This window comes from Odontesthes bonariensis, chromosome 24 (genome assembly GCF_027942865.1).
Source record: "Odontesthes bonariensis isolate fOdoBon6 chromosome 24, fOdoBon6.hap1, whole genome shotgun sequence".
NCBI lineage: Eukaryota > Metazoa > Chordata > Actinopteri > Atheriniformes > Atherinopsidae > Odontesthes > Odontesthes bonariensis.
The window spans coordinates 29,667,369-29,692,798 of record NC_134529.1 but is presented as its reverse complement, the minus strand read 5'-3'; the positions used below and the strand labels follow the sequence as shown (position 1 = coordinate 29,692,798).

At 48.0% G+C, this 25,430-nt stretch overlaps 1 protein-coding gene across 3 annotated transcripts in view; it reads right to left on the bottom strand.

Annotated features, from left to right (window-relative positions):
• Positions 1 to 25,430, bottom strand: part of rev3l (REV3 like, DNA directed polymerase zeta catalytic subunit) — a 75,645-nt gene that overhangs the window by 1,049 nt on the left and 49,166 nt on the right. The window contains exons 13-31 of one of the 3 annotated variants that reach the window (XM_075459632.1): positions 21,221 to 24,944; positions 20,057 to 20,934; positions 19,851 to 19,939; positions 19,625 to 19,750; positions 18,526 to 18,730; positions 18,314 to 18,428; positions 18,010 to 18,125; positions 17,064 to 17,182; positions 16,120 to 16,238; positions 15,686 to 15,827; positions 12,336 to 12,580; positions 8,760 to 8,868; positions 8,159 to 8,365; positions 6,654 to 6,763; positions 3,314 to 3,428; positions 2,950 to 3,087; positions 2,553 to 2,743; positions 1,948 to 2,194; positions 1,168 to 1,383 (exon numbers count right to left, since the gene is read on the bottom strand). In XM_075459632.1, coding sequence (XP_075315747.1) covers positions 1,168 to 1,383; positions 1,948 to 2,194; positions 2,553 to 2,743; positions 2,950 to 3,087; positions 3,314 to 3,428; positions 6,654 to 6,763; positions 8,159 to 8,365; positions 8,760 to 8,868; positions 12,336 to 12,580; positions 15,686 to 15,827; positions 16,120 to 16,238; positions 17,064 to 17,182; positions 18,010 to 18,125; positions 18,314 to 18,428; positions 18,526 to 18,730; positions 19,625 to 19,750; positions 19,851 to 19,939; positions 20,057 to 20,934; positions 21,221 to 24,944 — 7,211 coding nt within the window. The remainder of the gene's footprint in view (positions 1 to 1,167; positions 1,384 to 1,947; positions 2,195 to 2,552; positions 2,744 to 2,949; positions 3,088 to 3,313; positions 3,429 to 6,653; positions 6,764 to 8,158; positions 8,366 to 8,759; positions 8,869 to 12,335; positions 12,581 to 15,685; positions 15,828 to 16,119; positions 16,239 to 17,063; positions 17,183 to 18,009; positions 18,126 to 18,313; positions 18,429 to 18,525; positions 18,731 to 19,624; positions 19,751 to 19,850; positions 19,940 to 20,056; positions 20,935 to 21,220; positions 24,945 to 25,430) is intronic. The other 2 variants (XM_075459634.1, XM_075459633.1) reach the window with 2 other exon arrangements.

Genomic DNA, 25,430 nt, shown 5'->3' with positions numbered 1-25,430 from the left:
GCAGCCTGGAAACCACCGCCCTTATTTTTGCCTGAGTTAGGGAACCAATCATAGAACGGGGGGGCAGCAAGACGATGACGACGTCTATGCGCGACACCGAAGCTTGTAGAGTGTTAATCCAACATGGCAGCGGACACAACGTTACCGTTCGATGCAGCCTTAGAAAGTGTTTTAAGTAGCTTAGAGCGCAAGTTTACTTTTATTTTACTTTTTTTCTTCTTCTTCCTAGTCTAATTTCTGTCGTCATCTGGTATAAGTGATACAATTGGCTATGAATCGCGCACAAAGCAGCATGGGAAGAACCAGACGCCATTGGATAGACATTCGTAGCGCCCAATAAACGGCTCTAGGCATTCGTAAACCACGCCTCAAATACGAGAAAATGCCCACCTAGTTCCCAGACCACCATCTCATCGAGATTGTGGACGCGTCAGCCAGGCTAGCAGCATCTGACATCACCCAGTTACTAATATGTCTTTTAAAAAGCCCTCAGAAGACCTAGAAGACTTGATTTGTTTGCATCTCCCATTCAGGCATTTTCAAAGGACTTCTAAAAGCTTGAGGAGAAGACAACTTGACTTTAGAAATCTTGAATGACTCACATGTGACCTCACAGACTCTTTCTGAGCTGAAGAAGCCGTTTGGTTCAGGGCTGGAACACCTTTAGAAACCAGGAGTAGTCGGGTTGTCTTCCATTCAGGATGACTGAGACTCTACCCCAACATTAGATTTGCTTACCCCCCCCCCTCCCCCCATATGTTTATGTGCACATTTTCTCAACACATGGGGCTAGTTTCAGAAGGGTTTAGAAAGCTAGTTGTAAAGTCTCATTCTTCCATTCACATGTCAAACTGAGACGTGAAGCTGGAGTCAGGCTGAAGTTCTTCCGTTATTCATCACGCAGTTACCCACCTCTACTCAAACCTGAGCCACAGAGCAGAAGGATGGACACCCTCTGTCACCTTTGTCTCTTTGTTAGCATGTGCTCAACCTTAACTGTTAGCTAATGCTGTGACATCACAACCACCCTGGAGGTCAAACCCGGTGCAGAACAGCACTCCCTGCACAGACTGAGGACGGACAACTCACTACTCTTTAAAGTCTTATGCTCCTGTTCTGCAGAGTTCTAGTCCCCCCACCCACCCAGGCAGACAGGCAGGCTCTCACCTTCAGCAGGTGGTCCTGCTGACTCTCCCACCGTCTCATGTCCTGGTAGAGTGTAACAGCAACTCGTTGGGGCTCAGTGCGGCACCGCGAGCACACACCCAGCTGGGTCAGCTCATCACAGACGGGGCAGTGGAGTGTGGTGAAATACTGGGAAATGGTTCCCTTCCGTCCAACGTCCTCTCCAGCCAGCACAGAGGAGCAGGAGGCCTTCTGGATCTGCAGAGGATAAGGAACAAGTCCACATCAGCACAGCTGGAAACCCCAGGGCTGTGCAGGGTGTCCCCCTCACAGCGTGCAGCAGCAGGACGGTCTGCTCAGGGCACCGGAACAATGTGTGGAACTGGGACAATGATGGTGGTGGGCAGCTGTGCCAGCAGATGGCAGCAGCGCTCCGTCTGAGCCCAGCAACACAAAGACTTTGATGAGTCTGATTGGACCCTCAGCAGGAAGCATCCTGCTCCTCAGTCTTTGTTCTCAGAAAAAACAAAGCCCACCCAGTCTGCTTTACAGCGTGGAAGCTGGGACCATCAGTCAAACACACATCCCCATTCATCAACAATTAGTGATGAAGATGATGAAGAAGAAGCAGACTGTTAGAAAGTCATTTAACACAATAATATATTCATAAAAGATAAATATCAGAACAAAAACAACATTTCCCTTCGGCATAAATCAAGGATTTTTCCAGGTTTGATGTCATTTATCATCTGTCAGTGCTTTTAAATGGCAGAGGCATTATGGCATAATGATTTCTACGTGGTGGAAACTCCTCCGTCTCACCCTGGGGAGCTGCTGGTACCAGCTGAACACGTCCACTCCGACCAGCTGCAACATTCTGCCCAGTGGAGGCAGGATCTGCTTGGTGATGTAGTAGGTGGCATTCAGGCGCAGGCTGGGGTCCTGCAGCACCTCCATGGGCCAACGGACCAGCTGAATGAGGGGAACGCCAGGCGTCCCATACACCACCACGTAGGGCACCCGCTCGCCCACGCGCGGCTCCAGCCGGCGGTCGTATGACATCATGCGTCTGAGGACAAGCAAAGGCAGAATCAATCTCTTTATTCTGCCTCTAAATCACATCAATGACTGATATTGCCTCTTAACTGTGCCTATAAAATCAGATTTTTGATTTCCCATTAAAACCTGGGTTGCCTAGCAACAGACTCAGGTACTGTACATCAGGCTGCTGCAGCCAGACAATGAAGACTGTAATCACACTGTACTGTAACTGTCGCTGACAGCACACACTTATACTATGTTGCTCTTTAGCAGTGCACACGCACACATGTACACACTCATACGTGCACACTCACACGTGCACACATGTGCACACACACACGTGCACACTCACACATGCACACATGTGCACACACGTGCACACGCACCTGGTCAGCTCCAGCGCTGGAACACAGGCTCCGGGCCGGTACGAGCCGCTGCCCCGGTACTCCTTGGCAAAGGTCAGGTCCTGCATGCTGGCCCGGCCATCTAAGACCTTCAGACACTGACGCTGCACAAACTGCTTCACCTGACTGATGTCCCGTGTCTCAAACAGCAACTTAATGGAGCGCTCCAGAATCTGGGAAGCCGCGGGGAGAGTCAGAAGATGCAGAAACAATAAAGATCAGTGGAAGTAGGACTCATCTGAGAGCAAACTGCCAGAGTAAGAGTGTTTTTAATCCCAACTGGAAGGAGCGCATGAAGGGCTGAGCAGGATCATTCTGACATGGCTGTGATTGGTGCAGAGCTAGAGTGACAGTGGAAGGGGGGGTGACAGCCGGTTACCTTGGAAACAGCGGGGCATCCGTCGCGGCGCACTGTTTCTATCCCTTTTGCGTCAAACACAGGCTCCTTCTGGTCAGGATTCTCGTACATATAACCCACATAACGCTTCTTTGTCTGAAGCACGCAGGGCAGGTACACCTGGGAGGGAGACACACGCACGCACACACACGCGCACACACACACGCGCACACACACACACACACACACACACACACACACACACACACACACAGACTGTTTAGAGCTGGAAACAGTCAGTTCACTAGTGAATGATGCAAATCTGAATGCTTCCCACAGACACTACAGAGAGGCGGCTGCTGGTGTGTGTGTGTGTGTGTGTGTGTGTGCGTGCATGAAGCTTTACCTTCTCAAACTTGAGCTTGACCGGCTTTGGGTTGGTTGCAGTCACTGCCTCAGCAATCTCGTTGCCAATCTTGAAGGCCTGCTCTTTGGTGGCTCCCTTCAGTAGAACAAACATGCTGGGAGAAGAAGAGCCGCTCATCAGAAATGGGATCAGAAACCGGCCCCTCAGGACCTCTTTCACTGCTTCAACTACTCTATGTCTTTATATCCTCAGGTTACACTGGTGGTTATTTTAAATATCTATCCAACAACAACATATTCATTAACAGTGCAGTCAGAATAACACTTTTTCACACAACAACTGTAATGATCAAAAGAAAACATCTAAATGAATAAGAAAGTTCTGAGAGAAATTCTTCTTCTTTTGTCTTTAATCCTGATGGATTCCATTTCGATCCTGCGTGCAGGACGGTGTGAACATAAAGGTGGAGGAGCAGAAACAGCATCATGTGTGGTGGGGCAAACGGACGACTCCATCTGGGAAATGTCCTCCACATACCGCAGGAAACCTGACCGCTGTCCAGGGAAAGCACTGCATTTCCATGACTTAGTGTTGAGTTGTACGCTCCTAAAAGAATCTGTGAACAGCTTTCACAACGTTGAAAGGGTGATGTAATAAACCTGAGCGTTCCTCTTCTTAGCATGTCCTCAGTTTGCTGGAGGCTCCCATCAGTCAGAACACAAAGTATCAGCCGGTAAAAAAGAAAAGCTACTGAAATGCTTTTTCTCCAACACCAGCCTCACTTTTCACCAGGGCTTGAAAACGAAATTATTTTTCAATCGCTCCGTTCCGAACGGTTCAGGCATGCTTAACGTTTTCGTTCTTGCGTTCCGCCACCAACATATCGTTCCTGAACCGGTTCGGAACGTAAAATATCGTTCGTTCTTATCGTTCCGGCAGTGTTTGGCGGGCCTATCAAGTCTACGTGTGTGGACTTTACCTTAGAATAGACGTACTCATTAGTATTTGCCCTTGATTTACACCGTAGCTCTATGCCCAAAAATAATAAATCACCGGCAGCATCCAAAAACATTCAGATGGGCTAAAGCTGCGTCGACGTCACTTCCTTGATCTGGGAGCTTCAAAGTAAGATGAGGGTTGATCTACTACTGTAGACAACAAAGTATATGCTCTATTCTACATGAATTTTTATGAATTTTTATGTTGTAGAGTTGTGGATTTATTTTATCAATGGAGAAATTGAGCAGCCTTGCTTTGTTGTCTACAGTAGTAGATCAACCCTCATCTTACATTGAAGCTCCCAGATCAAGGAAGTGACGTCGACGCAGCTTTAGCAGCAGAGAAGCTATCAGGCTTGTGTTGATAGTAATAAACTCCTGGACTATGTACAAACTTCCAAATGCATCGTTTTGTGAGTACAGACCATATTTGTACTACTGTAGAAGTTTGGTGTCATGGCATGTGATTTTAGTGTGGTAATTTTGGAGATACTGCCAGGGTACGTTAGCGCTTGTACTAAGCTATTCGGGATAACTCAGTAACTCAGCTGATGTTCAGCCAAGATCGGAAAAACTTCGGGTGGGCTACTTGGTTGGATGTCACGGTTCAAATGACCCTAGGGTGAATCTACTCCGAACCATCACTTTAACTAGAGGATAACTAGTGGATAACTAGACTAACTAGTAGTGGATAAAGGAAGTGATTCGTGACAGCTGCCTGCATTGAGCCTAGCGGGCAGCGAAGTGAACGCACAACCGGAAGTAGTCTTTTTTCCCCCTGACAAAGGCTACGCTTTTGTGAAATTTTATAAAATATATAGAGAACAAACAAAAAACGTCATTAACCGGTTTTGTGGATTTCAGAATAACGTTTCTGTTCCGGAACAGTTGAAGACCATTTCGTTTTCGTTTCCGTTTCCGTTCCTCGTAAAATTCCGTTCGTTTTCGGTTTTCGTTTTCGTTCCTTGAACCGGTTCGGAGCCCTGCTTTTCACTTCATCAGGAAGTAAAGATTAGCAAATATACACTACATTTCCAAAAGTATTGGCTCATCTGCCTTTACACACATATGAACATCAGTGACCTCCCATTCTTCATCCAGGGGGTTTAACATGACGTCGGCCCACCCTTTGCAGCTATAACAGCTTCAACTCTTCTGGGCAAGCTTTCCACAAGCTTTAGGAGTGTTTATGGGAGTTTCTGACCATTCTTCCAGAAGCTCATCTGTGAGGTCAGACACTGATGTTGGACAGAAGGCCTGGCTCACAGTCTCTGCTCTGATTCATCCCAAAGGTGTTCTGTCGGGTTGAGGTCAGGACTCTGTGCAGGCCGGTCAGGTTCTTCCACACCAAACTGGCTCCTCCATGTCTTTATGGAGCTTGCTTTGTGCACTGGTGCGCAGTCATGTAGGAACAGGAGGGGGCCATCCCCAAACTGTTTCCACAGAGTTGGGAGCATGAAATGGTCCAACATCTCTTGGTATGCTGAAGCATTCAGAGTTCCTTTCACTGGAACTAAGGGGCCGAGCCCAGCTCCTGGAGAACAACCCCACACCATGATCCCACTCACTCCTTCTACTTCCTGGCTGAGCTGCTGTCGTTCCCACTGGCTTCCACCCTGTTATAACACCACTGACAGCTGACTGTGGGATATTTAGCGGGGAGGAAGTTTAACCACTGGACTTGTTGCACAGGTGGCATCCTATCATGGTACCAGGCTGGAATCCACTGAGCTGCTGAGAGCGAGCCATTCTTTCACAGATGTTTGTAGCAGCAGTCTGCATGCTGAGCTGCTGGAGTTTATACACCTGTGGCCATGGAAGTGATGGAACACCTGAATTTAATCATTTGGATGGCTGAGTGAATATGTTTGGTAACATAGTGTGTGTTCTTCATTTTGTATGAATATGTCCTTCAGTCTGTTAGTGTCAGGTTTATCCACAGGCTCTGACTAACCAACTGTGACCCACAGAACAGCTCCGTCCCTGAGTGGAAGACTGGCATCCCAAAGAAGACCTGACCTCATGTCAAATATTCAAACTGATGAACTGTCCATTTCTGCATTTAGCTCTTTTTTGGTCTCCCAAGCTGAAGTCATACAGTTTATTTTCAGTTCCTATAACAGTGCAGGAACTAAAACTCTCTAAATGATTAGCTGTCACATAAAAGTCCCAGCTCTTCTGATACTGGGTAAATACTGGCTCAGAGCCAGCAGTGAAAACACTCAGAACGTAAACTGAGAAGCATCACACAGCACTAGAGAGTAGGCTGCGTTAACACAGGTGGAGAGGCGCTCAGTGACCGGGAAGCATATTCACCTGGAAAGCCCAGGCAACAGAGCCACAGACTTCCAAAGAGGGAAAAAGGTGCTACCACAGCTCACCTGTCGGTGTCTCCATACACAACACGAGCTCCCCATTTCTTAGTGTCATTCACCATCTTGATGGCTCTTTCCAGGGTCTCTCTGGCTTTGTGGACAATGCTGTCTCCCACCTAGAGACAATCGATTTAAAGAGACAATGTAATGTCAGTCTGCATCATCAGAGGTTAACTGCAGTATCTATGTGGGGTTTCAAACATTCTGCTTCTTCCAAAGCCTAAATATTCAAGTATGGCCTGTGCTGCTATCAAAGCTGTCACCCATGTCCCAACTTCTCCTGCTAATATGCCTAAAATGCCACAGAATAGCAGTTCCAGAGCAGTTCATTTTCTGACTGGTCTGGTTACTGGCACACGTCAGAAGCCATGCCAGTAACTTCAGCTTGTTCTGCTAATTTACATTTCAAATGGACGCCCAAAGGAATGGAATATCTGAAAATCTAACTGAATCCCAACATGTTACAGATTTTATTACATAAAATCAAAGTTAATTTGGATAAGTGGAGCAGGTTACAACAAACTCTGTGGGGAAAGATAAACACAATAAAGATGATAATAGCTCCACTGATAAATGATATCATGGAGTAACGCTGGAGTGGGAAATTCATTTTTATTGAAAGAGTTATTATCAGAAGCAAAAGGCAGAGCAGATTTGAGCACACAAAATGTACAATAAATCTCAGAAAAATCTAAAGCATTCCTCTTTGTTGGTAAACAGACTACATGTTGAGCTCAATGGTTGGGAAATGGTGATACAATTTATTCAAAGATGATTTGATCTGATTGAAAAAGACCTGGTCATTTTTGGAAACACTAACCCTATACTGTGCTATTTGCAACTTCCAACAGTGTAGCATAAAGCATCCTTGTGGTATGAAGAATGATGAATTATGGGAGAACACCATTTCCAAAAGCAGAAAAATGACAGGTGAGCCAGTGGGGAATTAATCCAACATAGAATAATCAATCTGTATCCTTCTGGATGGCATAAAAAGGCTTTAAGCACGGATGCTTTATGCTGGACACGTATGTGCATGCATTATGGGAATGTTCCAGTGTTTCCTCTTTGGACAGATGTTTTGGACTGTATGGGCCAATGGTTGAGGTGTGATATGCCCAGATCACCCAGGCTGTGTCTCCTCGGGGGCAGGGCTGTCCTACCACAGCTGCATAAGTTTGGAAGGAGAATATTGATGTGTGCTTTAGTCACTTGTGCCTGACTAACTCTTAAGTTTTGGAAAGAGTCTCAAACTGTGACACTGAAAATGTGGACTGAACAAATGATGGACATGGTGATGGCTGCCAGAAGGTGTTGGGAAGGCTTAACTGTAAAAATGAGATGGTTTATATGTCCAAAGATTAAATCATGACATGATAGCATCTACTGGATGTCTGCAACTGAATATGAGCCTGTTACCTCACTCTGTGTCAGAGTCTTTGAACTGTTCTGTTAAGCACTAAAACATTCTGAATTGTAAAAAGAAAACTTGGCAGACTGGTGGAGCTTACCTCCACGCTGGGCATGCGTCCAGAGTAGTTGGCTGCCGTGTAGCCGAAGGTGACGTTGGCAATGAGCTTGAGTCCGAGCTGCCGGGCGTCCAGCAGCTTCATCAGGGCTTTGTCCTGTTTGTAGCTTTTCATTGACTGCTTCACCATAATCCTCGTGCTGAGGATCTCCTCCAGCATGCTGGGCAGAACACCTTTACGCACCGACGGCTGAACACAAGCAGCACGCATTTAAATCCATCTACCCATTTCAAAGTGGGATCATTTTCTGATGTCAGCTGGAACTTATATTGTAGACTAAATGCTGATAAAACCCTGGTGAAAAGTTCATCTACAATCATCCCTGCTGTGGAGCATTAGTGTGTTCTCACACACTCCATTCTACACTAATGCTGACATTTCAACCAAGCTGAATTTTATCTCTTATCATCATTCCACATCAGTGCTGCTGTGTGGTCACCATGTGACACAGAGTGCAGAGAGCATGGCTGTGCTGATGGAGGCAGTTACATGTGCTTTCAGTAGCTGTGCTCGTCCTCAACAGGAGCTGGTGAACAGTAAGACAATCTGGGGGTCTTTAAAAGGGAGTCAGAGGGTGCTGTACCTTCACAAAGGCGAAGCCACTGGGAGACACGCTGATGTCATCACGGAGTTGGTAGAGAAGCTCTGGTGGAACCCTGAGAGAGGTGCAGCCGAACTTAAACTCATCAGGCCTGAAACAGAAGCGTGGAATGTTCCGGTCAGAAGCAACTAATACGGAGATATTCTATTAACTCAGAAATCCTGCTTCTGTCTGCCAGGCACTGCTTTTTTTCACATAACTTTAGAATAGCAGACATATACACGTTAGAAAGAAGTCTTAATAACGGAAGTAACTCTGACTGAGTGTGTGCTGCCCTGAGCAGTGTGTAACATGCTGAGCTCTCAGCTCTGAGCTCAGCATGTCTGTTCCCTTCAGAATAACGAGGGAAGGAAGGCATCGCTCTTGAATCAAGTTCTTGAAAAAATAGTTGCAGCTCAGCTTTGTGATCACTTACACAGAAATAATCTGTTTGAAGAGTTTCAGTCAGGATTCAGAGTGCATCATAGCACAGAAACTGCACTGCTGAAAGTTACCAATGATCTCCTCTTAGCCTCTGATAGCAGACTTGTGTCTGTGCTTGTCCTGTTGGATCTCAGTGCTGCATTTGATACGGTCGATCACAGTATCTTATTACACAGACTTGAACATGTTATTGGGATTAAAGGAACTGCATTAGGCTGGTTTAAGTCATATTTATCTGATAGATTTCAGTTTGTTCTTGTAAATGAAGAATCTTCCTCACACACCAGAGTAAGTCATGGAGTTCCTCAGGGTTCTGTGCTTGGACCGATTCTTTTCACTTTATACATGCTTCCATTAGGTAACATTATTAGACAGCATGGCATAAATTTCCATTGCTATGCTGATGATACTCAGCTGTACTTATCCATGAAACCAGATGAACCCAATAGGTTGGTCAGACTACAAGCATGTCTTAAAGACATAAAGACCTGGATGACTCAGAACTGTCTGCTTCTAAATTCAGACAAAACTGAAGTCGTTATCTTTGGACCTGAGCGTTTCAGGGAGAAATTGTCTAGCTATATAGTTACTCTAGATGGTATTTCCTTGGCTTCTAGTTCTACAGTGAAGAACCTTGGAGTTATTTTTGACCAGAACTTATCATTTGACTCGCATATAAAACAGGTTTCTAGGACTGCCTTCTTTCATCTTCGTAATATTGTTAAAATCAGGAACATCTTGTCTCAGAGTGATGCAGAAAAACTGCTCCATGCATTTGTTACTTCAAGATTGGACTACTGTAATTCTTTATTATTGGGCTGTCCCACATATTCTCTGAAAAGCCTCCAGCTGATCCAAAATGCTGCAGCCAGAGTTTTGATGAGAACTAACAGGAGAGATCATATTTCTCCAGTTTTAGCTTCTCTTCATTGGCTCCCTGTTAAATTCAGAATAGAATTTAAGATTCTTCTCCTCACATATAAAGCTCTTAATGACCGAGCTCCATCATATCTTAAAGATCTCATTGTAAGATATTTTCCTAACAGAGCACTTCGTTCCCAAACTGCAGGTTTACTTGAGGTTCCCAGAGTTTCTAAAAGTAGAATGGGAGGCAGAGCCTTCAGTTATCAGGCCCCTCTCTGTGGAACCAGCTGCCAGTTTGGGAGGCAGAGCCTTCAGTTATCAGGCCCCTCTCTTGTGGAATAAGCTGCCAGTAAATGTCCGGGATGCAGACACCCTTTCCACTTTTAAAGCTGCGGTTTGCAACTTTTTTTTAGTCATATTAGCTTGAACTGTCATGGGATTCTGGAAGTAGAATATTAAACACGCTGTTTAGGAAAAATAACGAAATCTGTAGCTCCCTCTGAAGCCTGTAATCATGCTTGCAAAAACCGAGCGCTCCCGGCTGTTTTTAACCAATCAAGTTAGGGTGGAGGAATCCTACCTGTCAATCACAGCTTGTGCACACGCTGCTGAGCGCGAGTCTGCCCCAGCTTGTGTGCGCTCACACTGGTGTGAACTCACGTGCACAACCTCGTCCACAGAGGGGGAGGGGTTTGGGGGGCGATTCGGAGCTTGTTAGAGGTTGGGGGAGGGACCTGAAAGTTGTATCAGTTCGAATTTTCCGACTTTAGACTCGGAATTTTGAAAACCTGCCGACTGCAGCTTTAAGACCAGGCTTAAAACTTTCCTTTTTGATAAAGCTCATAGTTAGGGATGGCTCAGGTGATCCTGAAACATCCCATAATTAACACATTGACTACCAGCGGTTTTTACAGAATTATGTCGTAGACTCCCAGCGTTGTAAACCATTTTTTTGACGTTTTTTGTACAGTCACACAGCATACTATGTGATAGGGCCACTGAAACATGTTATGGCTCGTTTGAAAGCTGAGACTTTAAACTCTTTGTGGGTCAAAACTGCGTGTCTCTAGGTGCCGCCATTAGTGAGCTATCCTTAGCTAAACCAAGGCGGGTCTCCACCAAAATCAACAACAAACTGAGATCGGGGCTTTTGTGAAATGTGCGCTCTTTCAGCCTGTGGCACTTTAGATACTTACATATCCGGGTCAGAGGATTTGCGTGTCGCATGTTGCAAAGCTAACCAGTTCATAAGACCGCCTCCTTAGACTTGTCGCGTGTCTTCTTCTCCTTCTTGTTGTTTGTTTATGTTACTTTACCGCCACCCTCTGGAAACCGACACGTGCGATTGGACACAATGCGGAAATGCACAACAATCAATCAGCGTTATCAAAATTGTTCTTGAGTTGACGCAAAGCCATTGGCGTAATGATCAAAATGTTCAGATGATGACACCAGTTTTTGACTGCCATCTATGTCAGTTCTGTTCATCACATAATTACAAAAATCACACAGAATGTGCATTAGAATGTATAGATTCAGAATCCATAAAAAAAACGTAAAAACGTATTTTTACCATGTGGGAGCCAACGCATGGGCAGTAAAAACTTAGTTTTACGTGACTTGGGAGTCAATGTGTTAAGCTGCTATAGGCCTAGACTGCTGGGGGGCCTCATCTGTCACACCTTTCCTCACTTTACTCTCTTTATGTATATGTGACATTATTGTGGTCATTAACTCGTGTTTCCCTGTTCCAACAGATATCCTTTGAATGGTGTTACAGTGCCGCCGCCGCTGCGGCCCTCCCCCCCTCCCCTCCCCTCCCCCCCTCCCCCCCTTTCTGTCTTCTCAAACCCCAGCTGGTGGAGGTGGATGGCCACCCTTCCTGAGTCTGGTTCTGCCAGAGGTTTCTTCCTGTTCAAAGGGAGTCGTTTCTCTCCACAGTCGCCTCAGGCACGCTCAGGACGGGAGATTGGACCGAAAAACAAAAAGTTTTCAGTGCAATCTGTTGGTTTCCTTAGCTAGGAAATTGTTTTTGAATTGGCTCTATATGAACGAATTGGATTATTTTATGAATAATTATGATTACAATTAATTGAATTCCAATTGGCTTGAATTGGACTTACTATCTAAGTGCCTTGAGATGACATTTGTTATATTTGGCGCTATATAAATTAAAATGAATTGAATCGCTGCTGGGAGCACCTCCTGGGAGACGTGCAGCAGAATAGGCTCAATACACGCTGTAGGTGTGAGGGCATGTCGTGTCCTTACGTTCCCAGGCTGTCCACATGGCCAAGGCAGGTGGAGAAGCAGTAGTTGTATGCAATGATGATGGATGGATAGAGCGACTGGAAGTCCAGCACCACCACAGAGTTACTGTAGAAGCGGGACTCGGGCTCCATCACTAAGGGGATGCACTGGGGTGCCCGCTGCTGGGCTCGCTGCTGCATACTGGGGGTCACAGGGATGTAGTTCAGGGGCTTGGCCACACGGAGCATCATGGACTCAACGCGGTACTGAAAAAAAGGTAGAGGAAGAGCACCATGAAGAACACAGCGCTAGATACTTGAAGACAGTCCATCAAGTGAATGCACAACAATGAATATTCTAACTACAGCAGCAGACACGGGGCAGCGTGATTAAGCATTGATTTGGACTTTTTCTGCCTTTATTGGACAGGACAGTTGAAGATAGACAGGAATCAGGGGGCAGAGAGGGGGGGAATGATATGCAGCAAAGGCCAACCGGGGCCAGCTGTAGCCTCTGTCCATGGGGCGGCTGCACAACCCACTGTGTCCCCGACCACCCCAGAAGCTGGCAGATTTACGATGAAACCATGAAACTAAAGAAAAGAATGAAACATCAGATACATGGAAGAGCTTTAAAATGGTGCGCAGATATTTGGACATCTGATCAGTTTCTGGCCTCAGTTTACATGAGTATCTGGGATTCAATGATGAGAGACTTTTGTTGAATACGTTTTCATTTATTCTGCTTTTGTTCTACTGAAATAAAATATTTAGTCATATAGTATCTCAATGAATGGGTCTGCGGGTGCGGGTGCGGGTGGGGTATCGGGTGGGAGTGGCAGAGACAGGCAGCGGGAGGTAATGGTCAGAATTCAGCGGGAGCCAGCACAGGGCTCCAAACATGAGCCCATCTCCACTCTATCTGGCTCCATCTGCTCAACATCACCATGTTCAGCATTCTTAGCTTCCTGTTGGTCAGCTGTGGCTGTCCTGTGGCTGTCCTGTGGCTGCCCTGTGGCTGACCTGTGGCTGCCCTGTGGCTGTCCTGTGGCTGTCCTGTGGCTGCCCTGTGGCTGACCTGTGGCTGACCTGTGGCTGACCTGTGGCTGTCCTGTGGCTGACCTGTGGCTGACCTGTGGCTGTCCTGTGGCTGACCTGTGGCTGTCCTGTGGCTGTCCTGTGGCTGTCCTGTGGCTGACCTGTGGCTGTCCTGTGGCTGACCTGTGGCTGACCTGTGGCTGTCCTGTGGCTGACCTGTGGCTGTCCTGTGGCTGTCCTGTGGCTGTCCTGTGGCTGACCTGTGGCTGTCCTGTGGCTGACCTGTGGCTGACCTGTGGCTGTCCTGTGGCTGACCTGTGGCTGTCCTGTGGCTGTCCTGTGGCTGTCCTGTGGCTGACCTGTGGCTGTCCTGTGGCTGACCTGTGGCTGACCTGTGGCTGTCCTGTGGCTGACCTGTGGCTGACCTGTGGCTGTCCTGTGGCAGACCTGTGGCTGTCCTGTGGCTGACCTGTGGCTGAACTGTGGCTGTCCTGTGGCTGTCCTGTGGCTGTCCTGTGGCAGACCTGTGGCTGTCCTGTGGCTGACCTGTGGCTGTCCTGTGGCTGAACTGTGGCTGTCCTGTGGCTGTCCTGTGGCTGTCCTGTGGCTGTCCTGTGGCTGAACTGTGGCTGTCCTGTGGCAGACCTGTGGCTGTCCTATGGCTGACCTGTGGCTGTCCTGTGGCTGTCCTGTGGTTGTCCTGTGGCTGACCTGTGGCTGTCCAGTGGCTGTCCTGTGGCTGACCTGTGGCTGACCTGTGGCTGTCCTGTGGCTGTCCTGTGGCTGACCTGTGGCTGTCCTGTGGCTGACCTGTGGCTGACCTGTGGCTGTCCTGTGGCTGACCTGTGGCTGTCCTGTGGCTGACCTGTGGCTGACCTGTGGCTGACCTGTGGCTGTCCTGTGGCAGACCTGTGGCTGTCCTGTGGCTGACCTGTGGCTGACCTGTGGCTGAACTGTGGCTGTCCTGTGGCTGTCCTGTGGCTGTCCTGTGGCAGACCTGTGGCTGTCCTGTGGCTGACCTGTGGCTGACCTGTGGCTGTCCTGTGGCTGTCCTGTGGCTGTCCTGTGGCTGAACTGTGGTTGTCCTGTGGCAGACCTGTGGCTGTCCTGTGGCTGACCTGTGGCTGTCCTGTGGCTGTCCTGTGGCTGTCCTGTGGCTGTCCTGTGGCTGTCCTGTGGCTGAACTGTGGCTGAACTGTGGCTGTCCTGTGGCTGTCCTGTGGCAGACCTGTGGCTGTCCTGTGGCTGACCTGTGGCTGTCCTGTGGCTGACCTGTGGCTGACCTGTGGCTGTCCTGTGGCAGACGTGTGGCTGTCCTGTAGCTGTCCTGTGGCTGTCCTATGGCTGACCTGTGGCTGTCCTGTGGCTGAACTGTGGCTGACCTGTGGCTGCCCTGTGGCTGTCCTGTGGCTGTCCTGTGGCTGAACTGTGGCTGTCCTGTGGCTGACCTGTGGCTGACCTGTGGCTGTCCTGTGGCTGACCTGTGGCTGAACTGTGGCTGACCTGTGGCTGACCTGTGGCTGACCTGTGGCTGTCCTGTGGCTGTCCTGTGGCTGACCTGTGGCTGAACTGTGGCTGTCCTGTGGCTGACCTGTGGCTGTCCTGTGGCTGACCTGTGGCTGACCTGTGGCTGTCCTGTGGCTGACCTGTGGCTGTCCTGTGGCTGACCTGTGGCTGACCTGTGGCTGTCCTGTGGCTGACCTGTGGCTGAACTGTGGCTGACCTGTGGCTGACCTGTGGCTGTCCTGTGGCTGTCCTGTGGCTGTCCTGTGGCTGACCTGTGGCTGAACTGTGGCTGACCTGTGGCTGACCTGTGGCTGTCCTGTGGCTGACCTGTGGCTGAACTGTGGCTGACCTGTGGCTGTCCTGTGGCTGAACTGTGGCTGTCCTGTGGCTGACCTGTGGCTGACCTGTGGCTGACCTGTGGCTGTCCTGTGGCTGAACTGTGGCTGTGGCTGTCCGTGCCAGGAGGTCACCACAGCTGCTGCTGCAGGAAGCACGGTGGATGCACTCTTTAACTTCACTTCACTTGAGATGTTCTCCTCACTCACACACAGGTATGCACACACTAAAACACTCCACAGGGCACAGTTAATGGATGATGCATCCCTTTAATGTCCTGAAACATCACAGTTTATGCTACTTATTGGGACTCTCACTCGTCTCTGCACCTCAGTGATGAACGGGATCATGATGATCACCATTTGTGGCCCGCTGGCAGTCAAGTGTTGCAGCATTTTTCACTTAGAAAGCATCTTCTTGGACTGAACTGGTTATAAGGAATTAAACTAAAGAATTGTGTTTGCGCGCATGCACGTTGCTGTGTGTGAGTACCTGTGATCCCCGGGTCAATACGTGAAAGAACTGAATCCCAAACAGTCTGGCCAGCTCGCTGGTTCTGCCAATGATGTCCTGCTGCTGCAGAAGCTGCATGGTTCCACACACATGGCTCACATAATGGTCCACCATCTTCCACCTACGGAAACACACACACCAGGACCATCAGAAAGGACAGGGAAATCTAGGTAAAGCAAGAGGCAAACAAACTGCTACAGCTTCATTCAATTCTTTGTTTTCAAGCAGAGGTATCATTCTATATAACTGTTTGTTTTACTTTGAAAAAAAATCCATTTCAATTCATGTGGAAAAAAAACACCATCATACTGTCCAAACTAAGGTGCTTAAAGAATGAGAATGAGCTGAGCAATTCAACCTGAGCCCATGGAAGAGCTGAGTGTGACTGGAAGTGGACTGATGCTGAGGTGTACCTGTATAAGTCTGTGTTGTGGTCGAACCAGTCGGACAGCGTGCGGGGGCTGTGCAGAGGGAAGCGCTGGTGCAGCACGTGGAAGGCCACATTCTCAAAACTGTAGTTGTTTAATGTCACCTGCAAGGAAAACAAAATGCATCTTCAGACCTTCTCCTTGTAGTAACTCACATCCACAGAATGTCTTATCATTTGGATATTCACATGTCCTGAATGTTTCTGTCCAACTTGTGTTTTAGACCCAATCCCAACCAGACTGTTCAAGGAGGTTTTCCCATTAATTGACACTTCCATATTGGATTTGATCAATCCGTCTTTGTTGACAGGATATGTACCTCAGACTTTTAAGGTTGCTGTAATTAAACCTTTACTTAAAAAACCTACTCTTGATTCAGAAGTGTTGGCTCATTATAGACCTATATCCAATCTCCCTTTTATGTCTAAAGTTCTTGAAAAAATAGTTGCAGCTCAGCTTTGTGATCATTTACACAGAAATAATCTGTGTGAAGAGTTTCAGTCAGGATTCAGAGTGCATCATAGCACAGAAACTGCACTGCTGAAAGTTACCAATGATCTCCTCTTAGCCTCTGATAGCGGACTTGTGTCTGTGCTTGTCCTGTTGGATCTCAGTGCTGCATTTGATACGGTCGATCACAGTATCTTATTACACAGACTTGAACATGTTATTGGGATTAAAGGAACTGCATTAGGCTGGTTTAAGTCATATTTATCTGATAGATTTCAGTTTGTTCTTGTAAATGAAGAATCTTCCTCACACACCAGAGTAAGTCATGGAGTTAGATAGTTAGTTAAAACAATAGCCAATATGAAAAGTCTACCAGTATCCTCTGCAAAAGGACAAAAGGTCGGAGAGACGAGAGGGATGAAGAAGAGGAGGCAACAAGCTAAACTGAGGGGTGTGTGGGGCCATGCAGGGACACCTGCCTCAGTCTTCATCACCCTCCACAGGTTCAGGGTGATGCGCCCAATGATGTTGATCTCAGTCATGGTGTTGGCTCCGTACTCATCTCTCTCTGCAGCGAAGCGGTTCTCTTTAGAGTCACCTAAAGACACACAGACAGCCAATCACAGAGGAGGACAGAGGCTGGGGCTGTTCATTCAACTCACACACGCACGCATGCACGCACGCACACACACACACACGCACACGCACACGCACACACACACACACACACGCACACACACACGCACACACACACACACCCTACTGATCCTAATTTATTAATGCTGAATTCGGGGATTACAGAAAACACACAGCCAGATTCAGTAATCAGCTACAAAATTAAAGCCCTTTGATCAGATTGGAGAGGTTAAAAGCAGTGAAACACTGCAGGCTGAGCTCTGCTGCTGCTCTGAGCTCTGCACAGCAGCCATCTTCTCATAGAAGAAACAATGGTTACTGTAATTTCTTGCTCTTCTCTGGCCTCAGCGTATAAACATCAAGAGAACCCATTGAGCATCAAACATGAAACTACTGACACTGATCACTGTGCTGCCAACTCACAGTTTTACGTTTTAAAGATATCCATAACCACCATCTTAAAAGGAACTTCTTGGGTGAAACTCAAATAAATGAAAGAGTTTTGGGAGACCACTGAGAAGATATGATCAAATTTTCAGAAAAATAAACTGTGATGTGATTTAGATCATGGACATTTGTTGCACGTAACACCAATCTATCTTTACCCTCTTATGCTCTGTTGCTCTCAACAGTCAAATAAAGGCCAACTGCTCAGAAACTCCTCTGGTAAGAGGGTGTCCTGCTTGAGGTGACAAAAACAAAAGATGTGCTCTGAGACTGGACCCCTGACTTTCACTGGTACATGAGCAATGAGTGGAGACCATGCCCCAAAGGGACGACCCCTGGTACCTGGCACCCGTGACAGCTGCTGACACAGGTCCACTCCGAGCTCTGCTGCTCGCTGAAGAACGTAGCCCCATGAATGCATCTGGACCTCGTAGCCCACCAGAATGTCCGGGTCAAACCTGACGGAACATGGTCATGTCAGCACAAAGTCAGGGTTCACCTTTAACAAAAGCACGCAGCTGTTTATTGCCTCTGCTCACAGGAATGAACAAATGATGGTGCGGGGCACTTTAAAAACAAAAGGGATATGTGGACAGCAGTTCTCTGTGTTGCAGGTAATGGGAGGTCTACACACACCAACACATACCTCCTCACGATGGTGATCAGCTCCTGGAACAGCATCTTCTCCTCACTGGCATACGTCACCTTCAGCCCAGCGATGCCTGACCTGACCAGCAGCGGCGCTGTTTCCCTGCGACCTGCTGATGGGGTTCAAACAGATTCGTTATCAAGGATTCTTTCTCCTACAAGAGAATCTGTCAACATGAATGAAATGCAAAGTAGAATCCAAATACTCACATAAGACTTCACCTTGGCCACAGCTTTGATGGTCTTTGTCCACCACAATGGCACCCACCAGCTGGGTGCTGTCCACCTCCAGCAGCGGAGCATCAGAACTGAAGCAGTAGAATAAGGCACATATGGGGTCAAACTCTGGATCAGGTTCCAGGTCACGGCGCGTTCTGGCATGGAGCTCCATTCCCATTAGTGTGAGGTATTGGACCTGGAGAGTAAAAACGTAGAAACGTAGAGCAACAATGAAGAGTAGTCTTCAGCCTTATGTGTGGAGGTTCTGGTTCTGGTTCACGCAAAGAAAGCGGGCTGATGCCTTCAGAGAGTTAGCAGAGGAACAAGCACAGGAGGTCCCCTCCATCTTCATCATTTCCATTCTAATACGTCCAAGTTGTACTTTCAGGCAGTCTGATTGCATTTTTGTTGGCAGGGTACTTGAACACTTCACCCATACCCAGTAACTATTTTATTTAGTTAGTAACCGCATCTTCATCTGATCCTGTTATCTAACCTCTGTAACACAGACACAGAGTTTAAAAGCACCGTGATTAAAGTGATCAGTCAGTGTTTACATCAGAAACCAGGAGTTCTGCATCGCTCAGTCCTGACCATCAACTTTCTCCTTTTCTACTCTTTTCCCACACAGACAGGTGCAATGTAGTGAAATAACAAATGAAAAAGCTTCAAGGGAATGTGAGGGTTTTAACTCCACCTCACATCCAGCCTATATGAAGAAAAGCTTTTTCATTATGGGTTCATCTGGTTGCAGTGGCTAAGATTCTGTGGACACCAGAGAGTTTTCCCACCTGAGCTGGTTAGTCAGTCTGAATCAGACCGGTTGGTGTCAGATTTAACGACAGCAGCAAAGGTGGCACAAAGACTCTTCAAAGTTTCCAGTCTAACTTTGTTGGAAATCTGTTTTTATTCCATGGGCTGTGCAGAGAGGGACATGACACCCAAAACATCACATTTGAACAGATTGGACCCTCATCAGGTTACGTTTTTCATGTGATTAAGAAAGAAAGTGAAGCAAAGGGAAAGTGCAATAACTCCTCCGCACATTTGGTCTGAAGCACAGAAGCATTGAGTGTGAGCAGCATCTCACCTCATGCAGAGCTTTGGCATCCTGCAGATTCTGCATGCTGACTTTAAAGCCATAGGAGTTGGCTATGCTGGGCCCTTCAATCTGTGAATGATCTTTCTTTGGCACATTCAAAGCAGAAAACTGGTTCTGGGGAGGAAAACAAGTACACAAGAAACACTACAATGAGACAAATAACAGAGGAAAGGTTCTAAACTAGGAGATGCTGTGGAAAGTCCCACAGCCTGACCTTCATCTGTGTGGTCAGTAACACCCTTCTGAGTGGATCAGCCTGGCTGCGTCTCCTCTGCTGGAGTCTCTGACAAACTGGATCCTCTGCTGAATGAATAATAAGAAAGAAGTGAAGGGATGCTGACAACAGGACAGCTGTGCCACAGGCACACTTCTCAATCATGCAGACATGTTCACTTCACTCCAGAGCTGCCGTTCTCTCACCCTCGCATATGGGTGTGCTGCATACTGGTTCCAGGCCGTCCTGGCTTCTCCGTCCTTTCCTTAAAAAGGGGGTGCTGTACAGGAGATGGGGGCTCGTCCTGTCCTCCTCCCTGTCACTGGCATGCAGAGGAGACGGAGTACCCTTCCCTCCTCGTCTCCCCTGTAGACCAGAGAGCCTGGGTGACAGAGCTTCTGGGGAGTTTGTACTGGGCTTGCTCTTGTTGAGGGGGTCTGGTTCTGAGGGGCTCAGTTGATGGGACTGCTGCCACGGAGGCAGCTCTGGTGACTCTGGTGAGGTCATTGGAGCATCATCATCCCCTTTTTTGTTGTTTCTGTGCTCAGGATCCAAAGTGTCCTCATGTGAAATGGGGCTGCACTCTGTGGGTGGACACAGCGGGCCTACCATGAAGGACAGCTCCAGCTTCCTTCTCCTCTGAGCCCTGCTACTCTCCCACTGCTCAGCCTTCACTGCTGGGCAGCTGGGAGCAGCTGGCTGCTCACTTCTCTCTGGGTTCCTCTCCTCCACGTCAGGCCCAACACCCCCCTTCTCCAACCTTCTCCTCCCTTTCTGCAGACTCTCATATTGCTTCCTGGCTTCCAGCCACAGCTGTACGCACGTGCGGCTCGGTGGGATTCTGCAGGGCAGAAGGACTATCTTCTTGTCGCTGGCTGAGGATGGGTCGAGCTCTGCATGTTCTTTAGTTGGCCCTGTGGCCACAGCTCCCTGGGGAGAGGAGGTAATGGAGGTGGCAGGGTGTGTCATGGCAGAGAAGGCAGTCTTCCAAAAGTGGAGGCCCTCCAAAGACAGGTCTCCACTGAATTCTGCAAGCTCCTTAACCAACCTGGTGCTCACTGTTAGCTTCCGGCCTCCAACCTCCCTGCAGAAAAGACATGAGGAATAATTAGTTACACTCAATAAACGACCGTACTTCATCCCAGAATTACATGAAATGTTGAAAAGAATCGGCCGGAATCAGGCTGAACTGAACTGATCCATAATGGACTGCTCAGAGAGGTTGAGGACATGGGGGCAGTAAAAGTTCTCTCCCTCTCTTTAAATGTTACCTCCCTCTTCCCCTGAGCATGTCAGCATGAGAGCTGTTAATCTGGAAACTGAAATGTAAATTTTAAAACTGAAAGTGATTGGTGGTGGTGTAGCCTTACATGGGTTTTCCTGGGGCGTCAGAGGGGTCACTGCAGAAGGGCTCCAGGAAGGAGGCCTCAGACATCTCCAGCTCCAGCAGAGTGCTGAGGATCTCCTCCCGGCTGGGAGGGGACATGAGGGGCTTGAGAACGTGTGCTCCACCTGCCGCCCCCCGCTGCAGCTGGCTTGTCTTCACCTGCGACAGTGAGCTGATGGAGCGAGGAGAACTACTGGGTGTGGTGGAGGTAAAGCCATCGATCCCATCCAGAAGCTCGCCTGTGGCTGAGTCCTCGTGGTAGACGAATGATGCGGAGCTTAAAGGGTCCGAAGCTGAAAGGAACAGCTCTTTCCTCTCACAGTGAAAGTCCTGAAAGGGGCTGATGATGTGGGCTTTACTGAAAGTCAGGTCCCATTCTCTGATCTTTGATATAGACTCCCCGTTGTCAGATCTGTCAAGCAGGTCTGGGCTGGCAGGCCTGGCTTGGCACACCTCAGAGCCTTTGTGGTTCTGGGGCAGATCTGGAAAACCCAGGGCCTGAGCAGATAAGGCTTCCTGACTGAAGTCACTGAGGAACTTGACTGGTAGATTCTTATCAGTCAGGACAAACTGACTGCTGCTGTACGGACTGGAGAAGTCTCTCTGATGGATAGTGTTTATATCAAAGGTGTAGCTGTGTGGGAGTTCTGGTGACAAGCTGTCCTCCATGAAGTTGCAGCTGTCCAGGCCCGGGTCTGACAGCGGCAGGGGGCAGTTGTCCGACAGGCTGCCCTCCTGTTTAACTGACACATTTGGCTGAGCGCTGCTACTCTTGCCTTTCCTGTTTCTGGGCTTTTTGTCCTTCAGAGGGGCAGACTTTGGGGCCCTGGGTTTCCGAGGAGTGGTGGAAGGGGTTCTTTTGGATTTACTGCTTTTAGTTGTGGGGCTTGAAAGTGCTGCCGCCTGAGCCATAGCAGTGGCATGACTGTCTGTGCCAACCACCTTAAGGGCCTGTCCCTGCTGCCTCTTCTTGAGAAGCTGCTTAAGGACGGTCAAACCAGAGGAGCTCTCAGAGAGAGGAGGCATCTCCCCATTCCTGGGACCTGAGTGTGGAGAGTCTCCTTCGAGCTGGGCACCTTTACTGTGTTCCACAGAGGGCTGACCAGCTGCTGGAGGTGGGGGAGCCATGCTCTCCTCCTGGGAAGCCTCTGCCTTTACCACAGTGGTCTGGCAACCTTGTTGCTTGGTCTCAGCTGGCACTGAAATGCTTTGGTTAGCCTCCATGATGGAAGTCTCGCAGTCCTCGACCTTTGGTTCTATAGTTGTAGATGTGCACTGGGCCTGGCTGTTGCTTTCTGTGGCGACTGGCTGCTGAAATGGGGGAATCTCTTGAGAGGAACTCTCTGATGGAGGTGACTGGTCCACAGGGAATAGAAGCTGGGAGCTGTCTTTACTTAAATCATGGCTGAATGTGGGATTGCAGCTTTTCTTTTTCCGAGACCTTTTGGGTCTGGTGGCTGTAGCAGAACTTTGAGCTTTCTTGGTCTGCCTTGGAGCAGCAGCGCTACCTTTTGTTGATTTCCCTTTTTTGGGCTCATCTACCTCTTGAGGCTGAGCAGCGGACTTGCTTCCTCTTCTTTTAGTATGGGTGGACTTCTCAGGTTTAGCAGTGTGTTGCATACTTTGGGCTCCTTTGGTGGAAGACACTGTCACTGGCTTGTGAAAAGCAGAACCAAGGCAAGGGTCACTGAGAGGATTTATCAGCTGCTCTGAACTGCGATCATTCATGAGAGCGTCACTCGGGGACCAACAACGTGGAGGGGTTGATTCTGTGGGGCTAAGGGATCTATCCGAGAGGTAGCCCAGTTCTACCATGACGTCTGTATACTCGCTGTCATGGTCATCTGCGAGCTCACAGTAACATGGCTGAGGAGACGGTAGAGAGGGCAGAATGGGGCCCCTTCGACAGCCTTTTGTTCTTTTGACCCGTTCACCCTGTCTGATCCGAGGTTTTGAGGACTGGTTGACCAATTTCTTGTTTGTGCTGTTGATCTTGGCCTTTCTTTTGGGGTGCTTTTTGGCTTTGGTCTCAGTAATAGGAAACCGCCCAGCAGTGGACTCTGGGACTCTGGGCCAGAACTCCTTGAGAGGAGCCAGTTTATGGTACTGCTCCAGTTTACCTGGTGTTAACACCACTAGCTGCTCTTCTGCACTCACTTTGGACATCTTCACCAACATGTTTTTCTGTCCTTTGAACCTGTTGATGATAATGTACTTAATGATGACAGGAGGTTCTTTCTTGCGCCTTTTCTGGTATTTCAGCTCTTGCCCACTCGGGACACTGCTGTCCTTGAGTCTTTCTTTGATAGTGGATGGGTTTTTAGAACGAGTGGCCCCTGAGTGTTCTCCGTCCTCCCCATCATAAGTCATCTTGCGTTTTGCCCTCAGGGTGTATTTACTTCCAGGCAGTGCTGACGGCTTGGTACAGGTAACCTCAGCAGGTAAATCTTGTCCTGGGCTCGGTCTATCCTCTGGTGAGTCTTTGGCTTCCTCAGAAAAAGAGGAAACGCTAGTGTTGGGGATGATAGACTCTGATACATTTTCTGTCTGTTCATTTAAAATCGTCTTTTCAGCTTCAATCTCTTCTTTTATGACTGGCTCTGCTCTTAAGTTTGGCTCATCTCTAAGTGACACACTCACATGCATTGTTTGCTCCAGGGAATCTGGCACCTCTGCGGCCACAGGACAAGCAGGCGTGGCCAAGGCGAGGCCAGTGTTGGCCAGACTCTCAGAGGTAGAACTTTGGACTATGTTTGCTTTGTCTCCATGTCCTGTCATCCCTAATCTTTTCTTTGCCAGTTTGAGCTTAGACCTGCGGGACGGGGACATCTCCAGCTTGCCGCAGGTATCGGCCATCTTTTTGTTCCCAGTTTTCTTTCTACTGAGGCAGTTTGAGAGAATGACACTGGGGAAGAACTTGTAATGCGCTTCCTGCTGAGCCACAATAGTCCTCTCCGTCTTATTTTCCTGATAATCCTCATACCTGATTTTGAGTTCACCAACATCTCCTTCCTCACTTTCCTGGCCCATTTCTTCCTCCTGCGGATCAAGAAACTCTCCCTCCTTCAGGGGTGAAGAGGCTGAGGTAATGCTCCTCAGGATGGGGCTTTTTCTCTCCTTCATGCTCAGCTCCACATCCGTCTTAGCTGAGCAGTTTCTCAGCTCGGAGTAACAAAGGGAGAAAGTCCTGTTGTTCTGAAGAATTGACAGACAGTTTGTTTCTACATTCTTTATGCTGCCGTACTTCTTCCCATTCTTGGTGACCTTTCCATTACCAAATGGGAAACTGTCAAGATCAGTCTTATTCAAGCTTATTGAAGTTTTCTTGTCCAGGCTGTACAGGGGTCGTATGTCTTCTTTGTCCAAGCAGGCGGGAGGCACCTCAGGGTGACTGGCCACTTTGCAAGGAATCGGGTGCTTTACTGGTAGGATGTAGGGGATTTCTTTATTAACCCTGAACCCTGCTGAACATTCAGTGCTGCTGTCCATGTTGCTTTTTAATTGAAAGTGCTTGTCAAGTGGTTGCTCTGAGTCTAAAACATGAACTGGTCTGTGCTCAGAATGCTTGCACTCTAAAAGGATCTCAGCTGAAGAAGGTGGCTCCAAGTTGACCGTCTCTCCAGCGTAGGGATTTGTTTTCCCCAACAACTGTTCTGTGACTAGGACTGAAGACTGGGACATGGAGCCACTGTCTGTTAAGGAGGAATCTATGGATACAAAAAATGAGAAGGAGGTACCTCATTTAACTGCAAGAAATCAATGAATCCAACAGAAACAGTGCAGGAACTTTCATACTAGTTCAAGCAATTCAAAGTGCTTTAAAGGTGACTGACAAGCGGATAATAGAACAGGTCTAATGTAAAAACTACTTAAAGACTTAAAAACTGAGGAAGCATAAACTTGTTGTTCACTTCCCTTCTTCCTTTACAACCTAATTGGATGAAGTGAAGTTTATCATTTCAGTCTCTTCTGAACACTGATGAGTTGATTCTGTCTTTAAAATGGAAACATACCTGCTGCTGTTCATCAGAGCATCTATTCTATCAAACAGTGGTTAATTTCTTTGCTATATGTTTACTTTATAAGCTGTGGGAGTGCTTCATGTCACCTCATCTTCATCATTATCACAGCTCTGTTTGCCACAGGTTAGTTTCCTTTGAAAATCAGCTGAAAATCAGTTCAAAGAGCTGCAG